The sequence below is a fragment of the Hippocampus bargibanti genome, linkage group LG14 (assembly GCF_051943395.1).
Source record: "Hippocampus bargibanti isolate YZ-2025 linkage group LG14, ASM5194339v1, whole genome shotgun sequence".
Taxonomy (NCBI): Eukaryota; Metazoa; Chordata; class Actinopteri; order Syngnathiformes; family Syngnathidae; genus Hippocampus; species Hippocampus bargibanti.
The window spans coordinates 10,647,134-10,665,660 of NC_142747.1; the positions used below are offsets into that span (position 1 = coordinate 10,647,134).

Genomic DNA, 18,527 nt, shown 5'->3' on the forward strand with positions numbered 1-18,527 from the left:
GGCCTCAATCGGCAGTACATTTGCACCAAAAAGCTATCAACCACTCATTTGACGACAATGAGGTTAAAACGAAAGAACATAGATGGTTTGAAAGGGGAATAAAAGAAGCGATTCTCAGAAAACAACTACCTTCATTAAACCGGTCTGGTGAGGTGAGGTTCAATTTGGATCGTTCATACAATAGCCTGCTTAGGCAACACAGGTTAGGCAACATTCGTAATGCTGATGAGGAGTTACCGGAGGGAGTGGGGCAAACAGGCCAGTCGTTAGTCAGGAATGTAGGAACAATCAGTGGGGCCACAGGGAGTGGTCCTCTGCTCTCCCCAACCTGAGAGTAGGGACCTATCATAGCTGTGTTCGGCGTCGCCATGTCTGGACATTATGGATATATAAATAGGGCCGATACGGCCAGTAAGACTTTAGTCCGCTGACGAAGCCTCTTGGATAGGAGGCAAAACGTCCGACACCTTCAAAAAGTACAGATGACGGCTGAAGAAACCTTCTTATCGATGGACCACTCCTGTACGACTGAGGGCTTACACAGACGTGTTCTCCCGATATAGTCAATTTCTCTCCTCTAGACATGTCCAAACCATGATCCGGTATGGGATTCAGAGGTTTGATTCGCATATTTGTTTTGGCAAGCAATTTTACATTGGATGCCCTTCCTGACACAACCCTCTGTATTTGTCCGGGCTTGGGACTGGCACAATAAGACACTGGCTTGTGCCCCCTTGTGGCTACATTCTCCTCTTGAGAATCATGAAACACTGGACATGATGTTATTCTGTCCGTTTGTGCCAATGGATGGTCCGCACATGAGATTTAGCCTTGATGTTGAGAGTGCTGTGGGAGCTGTGCCTCAGGGATGGGAAGGTTGTGAATTTGGGACACATCATCAGTAGTGCTCCAAAGAATCATTGGGTGTTTCGGCCTTTCATCACTAGACACCCTCATCGATGGTGGCCAGCGACAGGTTGATCACGCCCGCGCTTGTGTCCCATGCCCAATCAGATGTTCAGAAGCTGGTGGGGGGGGGGGGATCTTAGGTTGCTGACCTATGGGCCCAACAAGGGTCCTTCCTCTTCATCCAGATCCGGTGGCTGCTTCTTTCTGCCGCTTCAGAGTGACCTAACTGTGTGCCGCAGAGCCTGTCCATGGATGCCCTCGTCTTTTAGCAGTTTGATGGTGGAGGAAGCCACAAACCCTCTATATCCAACCCTCTACATTCAATGTAAATGTTCTATTTAAATGCAAAATTAAATAAATAGTTTTGCCCAAAGCTGATTACAGGTAAAAGGTAATACAGGATTGTTGGATAAAGATTGCACTTCTGTGTTATGTTCATATTATTCATTAGTTCCTGGGCTGATTATATGCCTGGTTGCATAACCCGGCCATTCATTAAGTAGACAAAAAAACTACAATTGTTGGCTGTTGCTGCCTGTTATCGAAAACAAAGATTTGTCCATTTTGTTTTTGGTTCATGAGAATCTCAAGGACTGGTTGCTCAACAAACACGAGCTGTGTGGCTCACTTTCAAGGTCAAGTTCCTTCCTTCCTTTCCATTTTTGTCACTGTGTTTTGCATTCATAGGAAAAGGCAGGAATGGTATCACGAAGACTGTAGTAGTACATTTAAATTCATTTATAATTTAAATACATTTAAGTCCACGTTTTTCATCTCATCAAATGAAAAGGCGTCTAGAAATGGGGAAACAGCTCCCCCTGTCATTCGTTTAAAACGCAAAGAAAAAAAAAATCTTGTTGAGGCACAGAAGTCTCATTAAGTCGTTCCTTTGTAATTTAAATGAATCTCATCTCATTAATTCTCTGTAATTGCTCATTTCTTTTATCTCCTTTATATTTTTTCTGACTTTTAGTTACTGTTAAAGATGAGACTAAAAAAACAACAAGAATAAGTGATGTTCAGTCTCATTGAATAAACTTAGTTACACTGGTCCTTGATGACCAGATCATGGCAGGTTAAAGCAATGTTCAATAAAACCAAAATATAATGTTCCAGCAGAGGGCACTATCCCACTCTCGAGTAATTTTATCAACGTTCAGGGTTGGTTCGACAGCCATTACTGGCAAATATGAATAAACATCTTCATTTCTTGTCACATTCCAAAAGCTTAACAAAGTAAATTGATTGAAGAATACTTGTGACAGTTGCATTGTAATCGATGTTTTATGTTTATGTTTGTGTTCTGTTGTATTATTGTTGTTTTATATTCAATGTTCTGTAAAGCGCTTTGTTACAGCGGCTGCTGTTGTCAACGCACGAAATAAATAAAGATATATTATATTTTTTAATTGTGGGCAGCTCGGTGGACCAGTGGTTATTGCGTCAGCCTCACATTGCAGAGGTACTGGGCTCAATTTACCTGCAGAAAACTTTATCCTGTGACTGTAAAGAGTCCTTAAGAGTTTTGAAAGGCGCTTATCAATAAACAGTATTATTATTATTAATTGCAGTTCCAAGCATCTGTGTGGAGTTTGCTCGTCTCTTCCCAATGGATGAGAGCGAGAGAAAGGTTACAAGGAGCTTCACCTTCTAACTGAATCAACAAGAGAGGATTCCAGTGAAGAACAGCAAAAGGGAAGGACGGAATGATGTCAGAGGTTAGAAGTTAGGTTGTGAACTTTGCCCTATGGGTAGAACCCTACTGTGTGGTGTTTGTGGGTATGCACCTTAGCATTTTGTGCTTGTCTGAACAACAACAAGAGGGAATCATATACGGTTTGTTAATACAACCGCCATACTGTTAATGATGCACTGTGCATTAGTCAAATGAGAACATAGTGGTCTACACTGCTGTCATCTGAGCATTAAACTCCTTGAAAGCTCAAAGAAACAAAAAAATAATGATAATGAGATCTCATCTCACTGTACACCAAAACCAAACTTACATTGGACATTATCCTGATATAGTAGACAGCTGTTGCTTTATGTGATTAAAAGAATAGTCAAAGCACAGAGTTAGCAAATACAAAATGTTTGGCTAGTTGGGGAGCAAAATATGTCATTTTTATAATGTGTCTTCAGTTCACATAATTGCCGCTTTAACCTAAAGACTCCTGAAAAGTAAGAACACTCACACATTGCCGGGTCATCATTGAAAAGAGCAGGGGGTGGAGCGTGGGGGTTGGCGAAGGGAAAGGAAAAAGAGAGCAGATGTTCATCAGGTCTACTGACCCCACCCCGCCCCCTCCCAGCACATGTCCAGCAGACTCCCCCACCTCACCCACCATATTATGTCATTGGTTACACCAGCCTCTTATCTCATTGTGGGCTTGTAAAGGAATGACTTCACACAATAGAATTTTGTTGCTGTGTGTGCAATCCAAGAAACTTTTCTTTTGGTTTTGCATCATTTTCTTGTCTTCAATTTGTGTTGTACATTAAAGAAGCTTTTCACCCCCCCACCCAGGAATGCTACAGTGGTTACTGAAAAAAAAGGTTCTGAATATTACTTAATCATTTCTCCATGGTTTGGTTTGCATCATGGTCGAATCGTCTCCTCTTATTCCTTCCCCATACCAAGCAGATGTTGAATAGGCACAAAGTGCCTGTCAAACAACCCGGTGAATAATTTTACGGTGGGAAAATTAGCGAGACAAGTTTCTGTGCATCTGCCTCATATATCAATATATGGCAACATTCTTAATGATGCTCTCCATCCTCTCCTTCATTATTTCTCGATAAACCTTCCATTCCTCAACTCTTCCCACAACCCATTCATACAAACAAGCCCCTCTTCCCTCCTATTCCCTCATCTGTATTTAGGTCCACAAAATGAGTCTGTGTGAGAGTTGAGGGGGGTGTAGAGTGGTGGAAAGGCGGGCCATTAGTTTGTTATTTGGTTCGGCATCTCATTGAGCTCATTGTGCAGCAAAGGTACTCTCGCCCAGCTGGACTCAGCAAGAAGCAAAACTCTCTTTCAGGATTTCTTTTTCTTTGTTCCCCCACCCCCTCTGCTTTCTGCTCCATTCTATACTGCTCAGTAATCCCAAAATAACCCGAAGAAATGTGTTTATAGAATTAAACACAATTTGCCAACCAAATACCTGTAGCTTGTTTGCAGATAATGTGTGTTTACCGAAACACGTCAGCAGAGGGGCCACTTGCCTCAAGGCACTTTATGTTGTTGACTTTTTGTTAATTACTTGTTCACAGTGGTGGTCTTAATGTGAAACTAAATGCAGAGAAAATGTCTTTGGACTCTGAACTAATGACAGCAGCATGTTGTTGCCTAACATAATTAGCTGTTCTCACTTGGCGCCCATACGTGCCTCTGTGGTAGGAACTCTGAAGCTGTGAATACATCGAAATGAAAAATGCTCAATGTGTGCAGGTTCAGAATCAGATTCAGAGAGCCTTTAAGAGTCCCACAATTCATACACAACCTAGACAACAACAAGGTATGTCATAAAAAATTCTGTCCACATGAGGTGGCTTGAACGCCTCCCTCGTGAGGTGTTCCGAACTTCCGCCACTGGCAGAAGTTCCCGGGGACGACCCAGGACACGCCGGAGAGACTATGGCACCCAGCTGGCCTGGGAACGCCTCGGGATACGGCAGGAAGAGCTGGAAGAAGTGGCTGGGGAGAAGGAAATCTGGGCTGCCCTCCTGAAGATGGATGTCCCGACCTTGGATAAGCGGCAGAAGATGGATGGATGTATGGATGGATGGATGGATGGATGGATGGATGGATGGATGGATGGATGGATGGATGGATGGATGGATGGATGGATGGATGGATGGATGGATGGAAAGTCTGTCTCCATACAGCCAATAATCAGCTCTGAATGACATTGTGACAAAAATACTCATTCAGCCTCCATTTTCTAATCTGCTTTTCCTCACTAGAGTCGGATGATGTGTTAGAGCCTATTCCAGCTGTCTTCTGGCAGAAGGCGGAGTACACCAGCCAATCATAGGACACATTGACCAACAGCTATTCATGCCCACAATCTCACCGAAGGACAATTTGGAGTATTTCATTAACTTGCCACGCATGTTTTAGAAGATGGGAGAATATCAAAGTAGCAGGAGAACAGGCAAACTATACACGGAAGTCCACTGTGAGGCGAACGTGTTAGCCAATCGACTACTGTGCCGTCATTAATTCAACTGTGGGTTTTTTTTATTAATTTGTCATTGATTGTTGTGAAGATCTGCATCCTATTGACAGCTCACAATTATTTTCGGTACTTATGCTAATTTACTGCTTTAGGCAGTGAAATTCAACACCACTACAAACTACAACTCGAATGAATTTTGTGGTCAAGTGGCTTTCACCTTATATGGATGAAAATACAATCATATACATTGATATCATGGGCCTTTATCAATTCTTCAACATTTTAAGCAAAAAAGGTTTTTTGCACAAAGCTAATATAGACTACTCACATTTCATTTTTGGAAAAGTAACTGTAGATTAGAGTAAGCATACTTACAGATCCAAGTTATAATAATATAATACATTTAATTTCTAAGCGCCTTTCAAAAATCTCAAGGACAGTTTACAGTCATGGGATTTTTTTTTGTGTGGGTGAGCAGCGGCAGCCATTCGCGCCAGCGTTCACTCTGCCCGAAAGTAACACAGCAGCAAAGTGATGAAAGGAAGAGGAAAGGAAAGAAAGAAAGAAGTACAAAAACAAATACAGGAGCTGGTGGAAAGGCCAGTAAAACTGCTCTTTGGCACACGTGTAAAAGTCAAGGCCCGGGGGCCAGATCTGGCCCGCCACATAATTATATATGGCCCGCAGGAGCAAGTCATGTGTGTCAATTTTCATGATCCTTGCTGAAATCTGTACCGAAATGTCAACTTGTCATGGGTAATAAATGGCATTGAGATTTTGCATCGGCCCTCTAAGAGAAGCCGTAACGCTGAAGCAGCCTGGAACATAAATTGAGTTTTAATAATAATAATAATACATTTTATTTCAAGCGCCTTTCAAAACACCCAAGGACACTTTACAATAAAAACAATAAAACAAAGCACATAACAATAAAACCATAAGTAAAATGATACATAATAAAATAGCAGATAGAACTATACATTGAAAGCAATTTTAAACAAGTGGGTTTTGAGGTGAGCCTTGAAAATAGGGAGGAAGTCAATATTGCGGATGTTGGGTGGAAGAGAATTCCGGAGTTTGGGAGCAGAGCGGCTGAAAGCTCTGCAACCCATCGTGGTGAAACAGGCAGAGGGCACATAGAGGTGAAGGGAGGATGAAGATCTGAGGGACCGCGAGGGAACGGAGATTTGAAGCAGGTCAGAAAGATAGGGAGGGGCAAGGTTATGGATGGCTTTGAATGTAAACAGAAGTATTTTGCACCTCTCTCCTCGAGTGAACAGTGTACAATTACTGTATATCATTACTGTTGTGTGTGTGTGTGTGTGTGTGTGTGTGTGTGTGTGTGTGTGTGTGTGTGTGTGTGTGTGTGTGTGTGTGTGTGTGTGTGTGTGTGTGCGCGCGTGTGCGTGCGTGCATGTGTGTTTGTGTGTGTGTGTGTCTTTCCAAATATAATGCACACCACATTATAAGGCACTACAGTAGAGGCTGGGGTTACGCGCTACTTCTTCTACAGGGGGAAATGGAGGCAATGGCTTCTGACGGGAGTTGCGAGGCCTGTTGTGGCTCAATGCTACTTCACATATAAGGCGCAACTGAGTTTAAGGCACAGGGTCATCTTTTGAAGAAAATCAATGCTTTTGGGTGTGCCTTATACACAGGAAAATATGGTAAACACAACCTTGCAGATGCACACTAACAAACTACGACTTTCAATCAAAATAAGCTTCTTGCTTTCATTGAATTATTTTTTACTGCAGAGTTTGAGCACTGATCCAGATTCAAGTCTGTTATGACAGTTTTGTGATTGAGATATGCTAATTAAAAAAATAATAATCATGCGCATAGCCTTATGCTGAATCAAAAGACAGTTTTGTCAATGATGCTCCAGTTTTTGGTACCAAGGGGATTTTTCAGGTCAGTGTAAACCATGTGTTTGGGATACCCTTTGGCTTTGTTTATTTTTGTTTTGACAACCATGATGCATGCTGGTGAGTATGTGATAAGAGACACGCAGTCTTGCAGAACTTGTCAAATTAGGTACTGCATTATCATAGCCCTTCTCGGCAGTGGAATGTTTCACACATTTAACTTAGAAATCAAAGTCCTCACTCCTCCCAGTCCATGTCATAGGGATAGACTGTCTCCAAGTTGTTTCTTCAACCCATATGTTTGTCTCTCCATTATCTCTTTGTGCTTTATAGGATCGACATTTGCATTGTCAAGCAGTTGAAATGCATGTCTCCATGCATTGTCCTGAGAAAGTAGAAACATCTGTAACTGCGCATTAGTAGAAAACGCTGTATTTCATAACATCTTTGTAACTCAATAAATAAATATTTTTGGAATAAATATTTTCTCAAAGAAAATAAAATACACATAACTGGTTGCAAATATTGGTAGTAAACGTGATAAGTCTGAGAAATGAAACCCAACTAAAAGCACAGATGTATGTAAAATCTACTAATCTGCTAAATCTACTATAGCAGTGACATGCGGTGAGGTTCATGGCTGGTGAGGCACTGATGTCATCACAGTCAGATTTACAAACATATGAACTCCACAGAGTAGCCTATTCACCATTTGATTGGCAACAGTTAACGTGTTTTGTTTAAATTGTCATGTCAGCATTCTTTATATACTGTACACAAACTGTAGCATCGAAAAAAGAATTAAAAAACGTTATTATCATGTTACCTTTACTTATAAATGAAGTCCATACGCCGCTCCTTCTGAAGAAAGTCATCAATAACTTCTTTGTAGAAGCTTTCCTTATCTTTCTTGAGTGTTAAGTCTCTCTGTCTCAATAGAGATCACTGCCAATGAAGAAAGTCGTCCTTGATCAGTCCTGTTCCGACTGTATGTTTTCAGTCTTTTGTGCTGAGAATGACCGCTCCACTGATGCTGTAGCAGCTGGAACAGTGAGCACGAGCTGAAGCAACTTTGTCGCCTCAGGAATAGTTTCAATGAGATCCTTCTGGGCTAAAAATCTGAGAATCTGTCCAGGAGATTTACATCCACCCCTCACCATTTGTGAGCTATACAGTCCAGCTATACACAAAAAAAATGACTGGATGGTTGCACTTAACTTGCTAACTGTTTACTGTAGATTGCTGTCACGAATTCTATTATTCTGCAGCCAAGGAGTCGCAAGAAGAATCTCTAATCACCAGCCATGAGGCAGGAGAACTGTGTGCCTCACCTATGTACACAGTTTTGATAAAAAATAAAATAAAATCAACACTGTAGTACAGCGTTTACAATGTACAGTGACTGTACATTATATACACCAGCTAAACTGTAGAAATTTAGTTCATATACTAAAAGCTTTTGAACACTTTAATCACGATAAGCAATGCGGTCTCACTGCAGAGCAAGCCAGCAGTTAGCATAGTGATTGCGCAATCCATGGTGAGACTCAGCCGGCTGCTTCCTCGCCGCTCGTCTCTACTTAGTATTTGAACGGTAAATGTGAAAATTCAGCGATTTTGAAAAAAAATCCAAAAATGGTTACGTTAAATGGAATAGAACGTTAAAGTACAAATCACAAAATAAATATAACTGTTTAATGTATTTTGTCATTTGATATTTCCATGATTACAGGTGACGCACAGCCTCACCTGCCTCCCCTGACTGCACGTCACTGTAGTATAGGATAGAAAAGTATAATTATGTCGGACAACATTGATTGTGAGATCCCTCCACTGACGCGTTTGCAGATATTGGAAACTCGGCCATTTCTAACCTTCGACTGTAAATGCGCAGTAGACAGGAATCCCGGCTCGACCGATTACCCTACGTGAGGCCACTCGATAATGGCGACACAAACCGTGAATGAGAAAACATTGGTTTGTCTAATTAATTTCACATCACAGGGCGTGTTTCTACTGAATGTGTGAGGAGAATCCGGTTACGTCTGTACATGAAGTTATTTGATACAATGAATGACATGCTCTGAAGATATTCCTTTATTTGGACAATGAAATGTTGAATACTGTTTGCTAGGTGTCTACGTGTGTTTGATGAACCACAACAAACAAATGTGTGTTGTTTACATTCGCCTCGAACCTTTGTGGTCGGAATTTGGAAGTGGTTTGGAAGATTGATCCGATGTCCCACTGTCATCGAACGCACCACAGAACAAACTTTTTGAACTCAACTGAAACACGTTCACGCGAGATCGATACATGCTGGTTGCTTCCCTGTCACTTTGACTTAGTTTCGTAATTGCGTGTTTATTTTATTTACGTTGATTTCAAAAGTAGGATTGGGGCTTGCCGGAGGATGTTAAATCAACTTTTGGGCTGCCTGAGTCGCGAATGGGCGGCGTGGGCGTGGCTTACAGCAACAGTGTCCGGTTTTAAACCCACACGTGGTCGCCGATTTGAGCTAGTACTGCTGCACTGCACTCACTTATCAGAAACTTCCGATCGACTCATGCTACACACCGGGCCGCATCTATCGCTGCGTGAGCGGGCAGATGCAGACTGAGCTTTCGGCAAGCAGAATGCCGTCTTACCATCTCGACCAGTTCGATGTCCTGGACGAGATGATGTGCAAGGTAAAACAACAACAAACACACACATACACACCCTTCGCCAACTACAACAGGAAACCTTTACACAAAGCGGTTATTTTGGACGCACGCCGCAACTTTGCAATGCTTAAAAAATATGTTTGTTGTCTTGGTCGGAATAACTTTATGATCAATTTGTACATGCGTGTGACAAATTAATGGCGTCAAAGTTAGCCAAACAATCTAACATGGTAGATTTGGTTGCCAATTAAGTGTTCCTCTAATGCTGAATTCCACTTAAAATAGTTTAGGCCGATGTGCCGACGAACTGATGAAAATTCACGTCAATGTCAATACTATTCGTTTGAAAACGTATATCCAAATGGAAGGTGTTAAACTGTTCACGTGGTTTGGTGCCACTACTTTACAACCATAATTATATGTACACAATTTACTTATTTACTATTCATTTTTTTCTACCTCGTTCGATGTTGTATTGTGAATTGTTTTATTTTATCATCATGTCAAATATGGGACTTTGTGCAACTAAGATTGGAAACCATGGCTTTGTAGGACTTTTGAAAATTAATTGGTGACTATGAATTAATCACTCATTCTCCTGTTGCTTGTTTTAACAAAAAGTGATCGTGACCAAGCGTATGAGGTAATAGTTAAACAATTTGTCTACTTTTTAAAGTTGATTATGTGCAAATACCGTCACGGGAAAATAAGTGAATTGATGCAATGGCTCAAAGTGCACTTTCAATTAAATAAACCTCCAGCGGTACTGTATATGAGATTAGGTCAGGCAATGCATTTTTAAGGATTTTGTTCTGAATAACAATTGTGTAATTTTGTTTTTTTCTTTTTTTTTGTTTGTTTGTTTGTTGGGTTGGTGCAGCAGTTCAGTATAGAGCTGAGAGGGAATGACAGTCGGCCGTCATCCCTCAGCTTAGCAATGAAGACACCAGGCTTTATTGGACGGGAACGTAGTTGTGACACTTCCTTGTCTCTTAGCACCAGTCCAACAGACAATGTCCATGTGTCCTCCAGTATTTGGGGGCAGCGACCAGAGAGCCACAGGGCTTCCCTTCCTGTTAATTCCACCCAGTGGCGAAAGCAACACTTCCTGTCTCAGCGCTCAGTCAGCATGGTGGAGACCTCCAGTGCCACGGGGGCAAGTCTAGGCTGGCCTGATTCAGATATGAAGGACCCTCAGGAAGGCATCAGCCCCACCATGCTGAACCAGAGCATGTCCACCTCCGCCACTTCCTCCGCCTCGACCCGCTACAAGACAGAACTGTGTCGTTCCTTCACAGAGAACGGCACGTGCAAGTACGGCGGGAAGTGCCAGTTTGCCCATGGGCCCGAGGAGCTGCGGGACCTCAGCAGACATCCAAAGTACAAAACTGAACAGTGCCGCACCTTCCACACCATTGGCTTCTGTCCCTACGGCATCCGCTGTCACTTTGTCCACAACAATGAGGAGGAAAAAAATCACTTGCCCGGCTCCTTTTCCCCCTCGAGCTTTGCACCCCTACGTCTTCCCTCCACACGCTCTCACAGGATCCCGCTCATCAGACACAGCGTCAGCTTTGCAGGATTTCCTTCGGCTCCCCACCAAAGCCTTCCTCCTCATCCTCCCCCAGCTTCTTTCTCACGAGCGCCATCTGTCTCTCCTCCTTGCGCCGATATCACCAACCTCCTCTCTAATGTCTTCTTAGAGATGGACTCTACTCCCTTTGAGGTCCCCCCTACCCCACAGTACCAGCGGCCCACTGCTCCAGAGACGTTCTCTGCCTTCCTGCCCTCCCCAGACTCTGGCTGCTCCCCTTCAGGTTTATCTCCTGTGTCTCCATCCCGGAGGCAAAGCCCTGTTGTGTCTGCTTTCTTTTCACGGTCGCTTGGCACAAGATCCCTGTCCTATACGTCGCTTTCAGACCAGGACCAGGATGGTAGCAGCCCGTCCGGCTCGCTTAATGGATTGGAGTCATGTGGCGGCATCAATGATGGAAAACGCCTCGCCGTATTCAGTCAGCTCTCAGTTCCTGAGGACGCTGCAGGGCCCTGCCTTTAGGCTGTACCACAATACACGCACACAGAATACCCTCCTCCCCTCAACTTCAAATGTTACAATAAGTGCCATATTACAAAAAGTACTTGAGAAGGAGTACAAAAAAACTTGGCAAAGATAGATTGATCAGAATTGTGCCCAGATTTCCACTCAGATTATCATACCTGTGTCAAAACCAAAGACCTTACGTTTTGTAGTCGAATATTGAATATGGCGGAATCAGGACCACCGTGTGGCCTGATGTTTAAGAGGCACTGTACCGTATTGTTTTATAAGCTGCTCGTTCTTTCCGCCTAACCGTGCAGTCTGAGGCCATGGGGCGGTCACTGGCCTCAGATCAGAGGCATTAAAGCTCATTGTTGTGTTTTTAAACAACTTGAAAGTACCTGTAGTGTCCCGGGTCACATTGATTCCAGAGAGATGTGTTGAGGGAGGTTTAAGATTTTTCTCTTCTTCTTTGTGAGTCAAGTGTTGCAAAGAAACTCGGATGTCAAAAATTAACTTTTCAACTATTTGACACTCCTTAGTTGGATAACTAACTGATTTTGTCTATTATTTACCTGGTGCTTATCGTAACGTTTTGTTTCAGTTTGGACAAAAGATTGGATGATGGATGTTATTCCTCAATCCCCCCTTCCCTGCACACTGATGTTATGATGCACGCAATCATCTTTCTTGTTTTCTCTCAACCAGTATTGATTCTCAATGTTCATGTTTCGTGTGTTTGCAATGATAGCGCAGTGCATTGTTTGTTTTCATCACTTAAAGCAGCAAACTAAAGTTAACCCTTTTAGAGCTGTTACTAGCTTCTTTGTGTGTGTTAAATGTAGTTAGGTGATCACATCTTGCTATTTAAAAGGGTCTTTTCATCAACTTGTTTTTTGGAGACTTGTTTAGTGTCATAGCTCTTTAGTAAATTAATTTAATTTATTTTAACCTATTTATAGAGGACTTTGAGTTGGTAATGCTTGTATCAAGTTTAATATATTTGAGGGTTTTCATTTTTTTGTTTGTTGAAATAAAGTCGTTTCTAAAAAATCTGACTCACCCTATCTACAATAAATACAGACACGCCCCGACTTACGAACATTCGAGTTACAGACAACGGTACGTATGAATGTTTTTGTAGTCACGTGTAGTGTAGTATTCTCTCCAGTTGTATACATACATATCTTTATAGAGCATATATTCTATTAAATGTTTATTTTTCAGTACAAACTAATACAGGTTACTTATACAAGCCTTAAACATACTCATCCAAGTCTTAAACATGCATTTCATGCAAAATATAGCACTGAAGCAACTGCCAAACTAATTCACTTTACGAACGACTGTTTGGAACGTATCTTGTTTGTAAGTTGGGGAGAGTCTAAATAAAATAAAAAAAAAAAGGCAGCTGGGATAGTCTGCTCACCAGTTCTGAAAAATAAGCTGAAGTAATATATTCAAGTGAAAATTATAAAAGGCTGCATAGATATGGGTTTGTCGTCACAATGTAGATATTAAGCATGCTGATGAAGATGAAATAAAGTTGAAAAAAATATTCAGATTCAATGTGACAGAAATGAAAGTTCAATAGCAAGTTAAAGCTGACGAGTAGAAATGATTGTGCGTGGTACACGTATAGTATCACACTAAAATATCCATAGTGAGACGTTTATGGTCATTCATTTTGATAAAGCTCTTGTTCTACTGTATTTATATAAGTGTATATGACAGCTCTGCGCACACGCGGAGAATTTTACCAAAATGAAGAGAAGAAACAAACACTTCCCAAGAGGCTTGCTGGAGCCTGTGTGACATCAGCATGCTACCATGGAGATCTCATGCGGAGATAAGAAGTCTTTTGTTTGAGAGTTTAATCTTACAGAGTCTGGTCCCCCACCCATTTCCTTTCTCTCTGAACTCACCACCAAGACAGTCCAGCCCCACCACCCTCTTCGTCTTCCCTTTCTTTATTTCTCTCCCTTCAGTGATGCCCCCCGCCCCCTTTCCCCTCACATTGTAGCCTCGGTAGTTTATAGGGCTATTGGGATCTATTGGCTTCATTAGCACAACACTGCTGCAACGTTGGACTTCATCCCCGTAGGCAATTCTCTTTTCACAAGGTTGTGTTTTTTTTTCTTTCATTCTTCTCCTTTGATGCAATACATACAGTACACACACAGGGCCAATCCACACACACATGCATGACGGGGCATGCGGGCAAGAAAGCTGGAAATGTTGGGGGTGCAGGTGCCTTTCTCAAAACACTTGGGCAATCCTACCTCTACTTTGTTAATTTACTCATCAAATTAACCTCCCCCCCCCAAAAAAAAATGCAGTTGTGCCTAAAGCAATTTATTGATAGCAGGTAGCTATAAATTACTTTCATCCACACTCATTCAAGCACTATTATCTTGTCACTTTTAACATGAGGGGTGTCTGGGAGTGATTAGTGGCTGTAAATGGGTTGAGTGTGTGCATGTGTGTGTGTAGTATTGTATCTGACAGACATTCTCCCACACTCTTGCCCTGTGGGGCATAGGAAAAGGCAGGCAGATGGCCGCATTCAGGTCCACCACGGGTCAACATATGGCCCAGAGAGACAAAGTTTGTGCTTGTGTGTGAGACTGAAAGACTCATTCTCAGTATGCATGAGCGAAGGAGGTTGAATGACAAGGCTAATGCGGAAAAGGGTATTCTCAGAAGTAAGGGTTTGAAAAAATGAACCCAAGGGCTCATCTGAAGGGATAAACATGAATGGCATCCCATGAGATCACTTATGGAAAAGACAGTAAAATAACACAATGTCACCATTTTCAGAAAAAAATAATCAACCAAGATGTTCGGGAGTAAATACATCAACTCTTGCAAGATAGATCACAAACATATGTGAGCATTTATTGAATTTGATCATATAAACTGAAAGTATTTTAACTATTAACCCATTTAGACCGAGCGTGTTCATATGAACACAGATAAATTCATTTCCAAATGCATTAATGTTGTTTCTTGACACATTGTTAATTATATATAATTATATTATTGTTAATTATATACTCCATTTGAACCTATTTGATACTCTGATTTGATTTTGATGTTTTTTTAACATGCTTGGTGTAAATGGGTTAACTATTCTCTCAATGAGGCGAGCCAAAATTTTCTAAACATTTTTTGAGACTTTCCCTTCTTATACATTTTCTTTGTCATCGAAAATGGAAATAGAATCCTGTTCTTTCATGTAGATTAACCCGACAAATCCAGAAGCTCAGCTGTTGAGAAAGTGACGAGAAAATGGAAAGTGGTTTGCTTGATTGGTTGTATCACTTTTTATTAATCATGATCAGAGTTTGAAAGGGTTATTGACCGCACGTAAATGCAGTTGAGAAGGCACTGTTCATTGTACTTTTCGTTTTAAGGCCACCCTCTTTTAATCCACTCATACTCTACTTTGGTTTCTTCAAGCCATGCTTCCTGCCGACCCGCAACTCTTCCTAGCTCTTGTGAACTTACATTTAATTTCCTTCAAGCCTCCCGTAGTTTTCTAATTGTCTCCATCTCGGCTTCCCGGCACTCAAGTTTCCTTTTCTCCACTCAGTTTCTTAAACTCCCGCCCATGCTTCCATTTTGGCTTTCACCCTTGCTAATCCTGCTTGCAGACGTGTGTGATTTTCAGAGAGGATTTGTGTTTTCAAGGTTTCACAACGGTTGCTGCACATGAATATTCGGATTTATTTCAGCCAACCGGCGGAGAATTGCTATTATGTTATTATGATGCACGTGTTTTTAAATGACTTAACGCAGCTCGCCGAATGTTCTTGTTTCAAATGCTTCATCCCTCTTTTTTGCAAAATTACAAGCATGATGTGGACAGGAAAAAAAGTGTCCCGAGGATACATTTAACAGCACCCAAAAAGTATGAACGTTATTACAAGTTGACTGTGTTGTTTTAAAGCTCTTGGGAGGCCTATATAGCACATTATAAACTGGGGGTGTCAAACTGAATAGCACTAAACTATTTTGTTAGTTTACAAAAATATGAAAACAGACTGGATGAATGTAATGATGGTCAACAGAGGTTGACATTTTTGAATGCAAGAGAGATCTGAAATGAATTGAGGTGGGTGGACATTGCAGTTCAGGCATTTTACAGCAAAAATAACAGCGCTGTGCATCCCTCTGGTGGCTGCAATGACATCATTCACCTATATTACCAACTGCACAAAATAACCGTAGCTATAACAATTAGTACTCACTTCCGGGACGAGCGGACGCTGGCGCGCTTTGGCTGCCGCTGCTTTCCCGCGTAATGTTTTTTACCTGTTTTTTACCTTCTTTTAGCCTTTTAAACCTCTTTTTAGCTTTTTTATGGTTCACGAACCTCTGGAATTACCAGACAGTCACCAAACGAACGTTGGCTATCGATCCATCGCATGATTCCGGTCGCTTATCCGGATCACTGACGAAGCCGCGTTATCATCTCCACCCACCTGTTCCCGCTGTCGAGGGCTACCTGGCCGCTGCCTCCCTCTGTGTGTTGCTGGTGAATATCATGGCGCTTCTCCATCGACCTGTTGGGCGGCTACAGTACTCGGCGGCGGAGCTGCTGAAGTTCCGCTCCCGATGGACGAGCGTGCCACCGGCGATTCTCCGGTTTCCGGAAATCGCTCGTCGCCCTTCACGGAGGTATATCCACCGCGGATCACGTCGAGGCTTTCACCTCGATGGCTCCAAGGATATCACCTCCCTGTGGTCATCCGTCCGCCAGCCGCGCAGAGGGAGTAGCCGCAAGATCGACCACCGTATGTTAGCCGGCCTGGCTAGGTCGGCTAATGCGCCTCGTCGTGGGGACGCCACCAGCGTCAACTTCGGCCTCCTCAACGTCCGCTCGCTTACGGGAAAGGGGTGTCTTATCCAAGACATCCTAATTGACCGTAAGCTTGACTTTTTTTGTATAACTGAGACTTGGCAAACGGCGGGAGACTTCTCCGAGCTCAATGGCGCAACTCCACCAGGCTTTGTTTACATTGCTAAGCCCCGCCTCTCAGGCCGCGGAGGTGGACTTGCGATACTTTACCGCAAGAACTGGAGAATCCTTCAAGTTTCTATCCAGGAAACCCAATCCTTTGAATGTCTTGCGTGTAAAATTTCTGGACCCTCACCCACCATCATAGCCACTGTATACCGTGCACCAAAACCACATTGTGACTTTCTAAAAGAATTCTCTGAGGTCCTCACACAGCTCTCCACCCTGTCACCGAATATAATTATTCTCGGAGACTTCAACATCCACATGGACAATTCCACTCTTCCCCTCACTAAAGACTTCACCTCCTCACTCGACAGCCTTGGTCTGCACCAATTCTCGGATTTTCCCACCCACATAAAAGGCCACACCCTGGACCTCATCTGCATGTCTGGCCTTACCCCTAAGAATTGCACAGCTGATGAAATCCCTATAACAGACCATTTCCTGGTTTCATTCAATGTTTCCATCACTCTCTCTCTCCCCAAACCACCCCGTGTCATCACATATCGCAACATCAAGGACATCAACGTTGCCACCCTTGCTGAGATGATTGCCACCCTGACTCTGGACCACAACTCTTCTCCTGATGAACTTGTCTCCCGGTACAACGCGGACCTCACGAACACCCTCAACGCCCTTGCTCCTCTAAAGTCCCGGTCTGTTCAATTTACCCGACCTGCACCCTGGTTCACCCCCCATCTCCGCTCCATCAAGACAAAGACTCGCCAACTTGAAAGACTTTACAGAAAGTCCGGGCTCACTATCCACAAGGACATGTATGCAACTCACCTTACCCTTTATAAGGACTCTATCTCACGCGCAAAATCGCTTTATTACTCTGGACTCATTGATTCAAATTCTGGTAACTCTCGGGCCCTCTTTTCCCTCTATCACAAAATCACACAATCTCCTATCTCTCTCCCCTCACACTTTTATTCCTCTGAGACATGCAACACTCTGCTGATGTTTTTTAGCGAAAAGATCAACAAAATCCATCAGCACCTCGGGTCCTCTGTCCGTCCCCCTTCTCCCAGCCTTTCTACTCCTTCCAAACTTTTTTCCGCTTTTGCACTCCCACATCCCTCTATAATCTCAGACATTATCACTAAATCCAAGAACTCCTCCTGTCAACTCGATCCCCTCCCCACTATCCTTATCAAGTCCTGCCTACCCTCTCTTCTCCCATTTATTTCTACTATTATTCACTCCTCATTATCAACTGGAATTGTTCCTATCCCACTCAAAACCGCAGCTGTCACTCCAATCTTGAAAAAACCTGGCTCAGACCCAAACGATTTCAATAACCTACGTCCAATTTCCCACCTTCCATTCATCGCCAAAATTCTTGAAAAGACAGTTGTTTCCCAGCTTCACTCACACCTCACTCACAATAACCTCTACGAACAATTCCAGTCTGGTTTCCGCCCCCGCCACAGTACTGAATCGGCTCTCATAAAAATCACGAATGATCTTTTTATGGCAGCCGATGCCGGTTCACTCTCCATCCTCATTCTTCTCGACCTGACCTCAGCTTTTGACACCATTTCCCACCCTATCCTTCTCGACAGACTTTCCACCCTAGGCATCAGCCACACCCCACTCCGCTGGTTTCACTCCTATCTCTCTGATCGCGCACAATTCATCCAAATCAACTCGTTCACCTCACGGTCCTCTCCGGTGTCCTCTGGTGTGCCTCAAGGGTCTGTCCTGGGGCCACTTCTCTTTATTATCTACCTACTTCCTCTTGGCAATATTTTCCGTAAGTTTGGCATTCACTTTCACTGCTTCGCGGATGACACCCAACTCTACCTCTCCAGCAAACCCGACGCTTCTCTTCCA

The 18,527-nt window shown here is 42.9% G+C and overlaps 1 protein-coding gene across 2 annotated transcripts; it reads left to right on the forward strand.

The window, feature by feature from the left end:
- The first annotated feature begins 9,273 nt into the window (after window positions 1–9,273).
- On the forward strand, window positions 9,274–12,709 carry LOC148888263 (mRNA decay activator protein ZFP36L2-A). 2 transcript variants are annotated; one of them, XM_089013624.1, is made up of 2 exons: window positions 9,274–9,648; window positions 10,508–12,709. In XM_089013624.1, exons 1-2 carry the CDS (start codon window positions 9,568–9,570, stop codon window positions 11,678–11,680), a joined length of 1,254 nt encoding a protein of 417 aa, XP_088869750.1. In that variant the 5' UTR covers window positions 9,274–9,567; the 3' UTR covers window positions 11,681–12,709. The 2 variants fall into 2 exon arrangements, with proteins under 2 accessions (XP_088869750.1, XP_088869749.1); XM_089013623.1 differs by having other exon boundaries at window positions 9,276–9,648; window positions 10,505–12,709.
- The last annotated feature ends 5,818 nt before the right edge of the window (window positions 12,710–18,527 follow it).

Excerpts from the sequence above, each read along its gene's own strand:
- LOC148888263 (XM_089013623.1), top strand. The coding sequence starts at position 9,568 with ATGCAGACTGAGCTTTCGGCAAGCAGAATGCCGTCTTACCATCTCGAC. Across the intron at positions 9,649-10,504 it reads TGGACGAGATGATGTGCAAG|CAGTTCAGTATAGAGCTGAG; the intron begins GTAAAACAACAA and ends GGGTTGGTGCAG.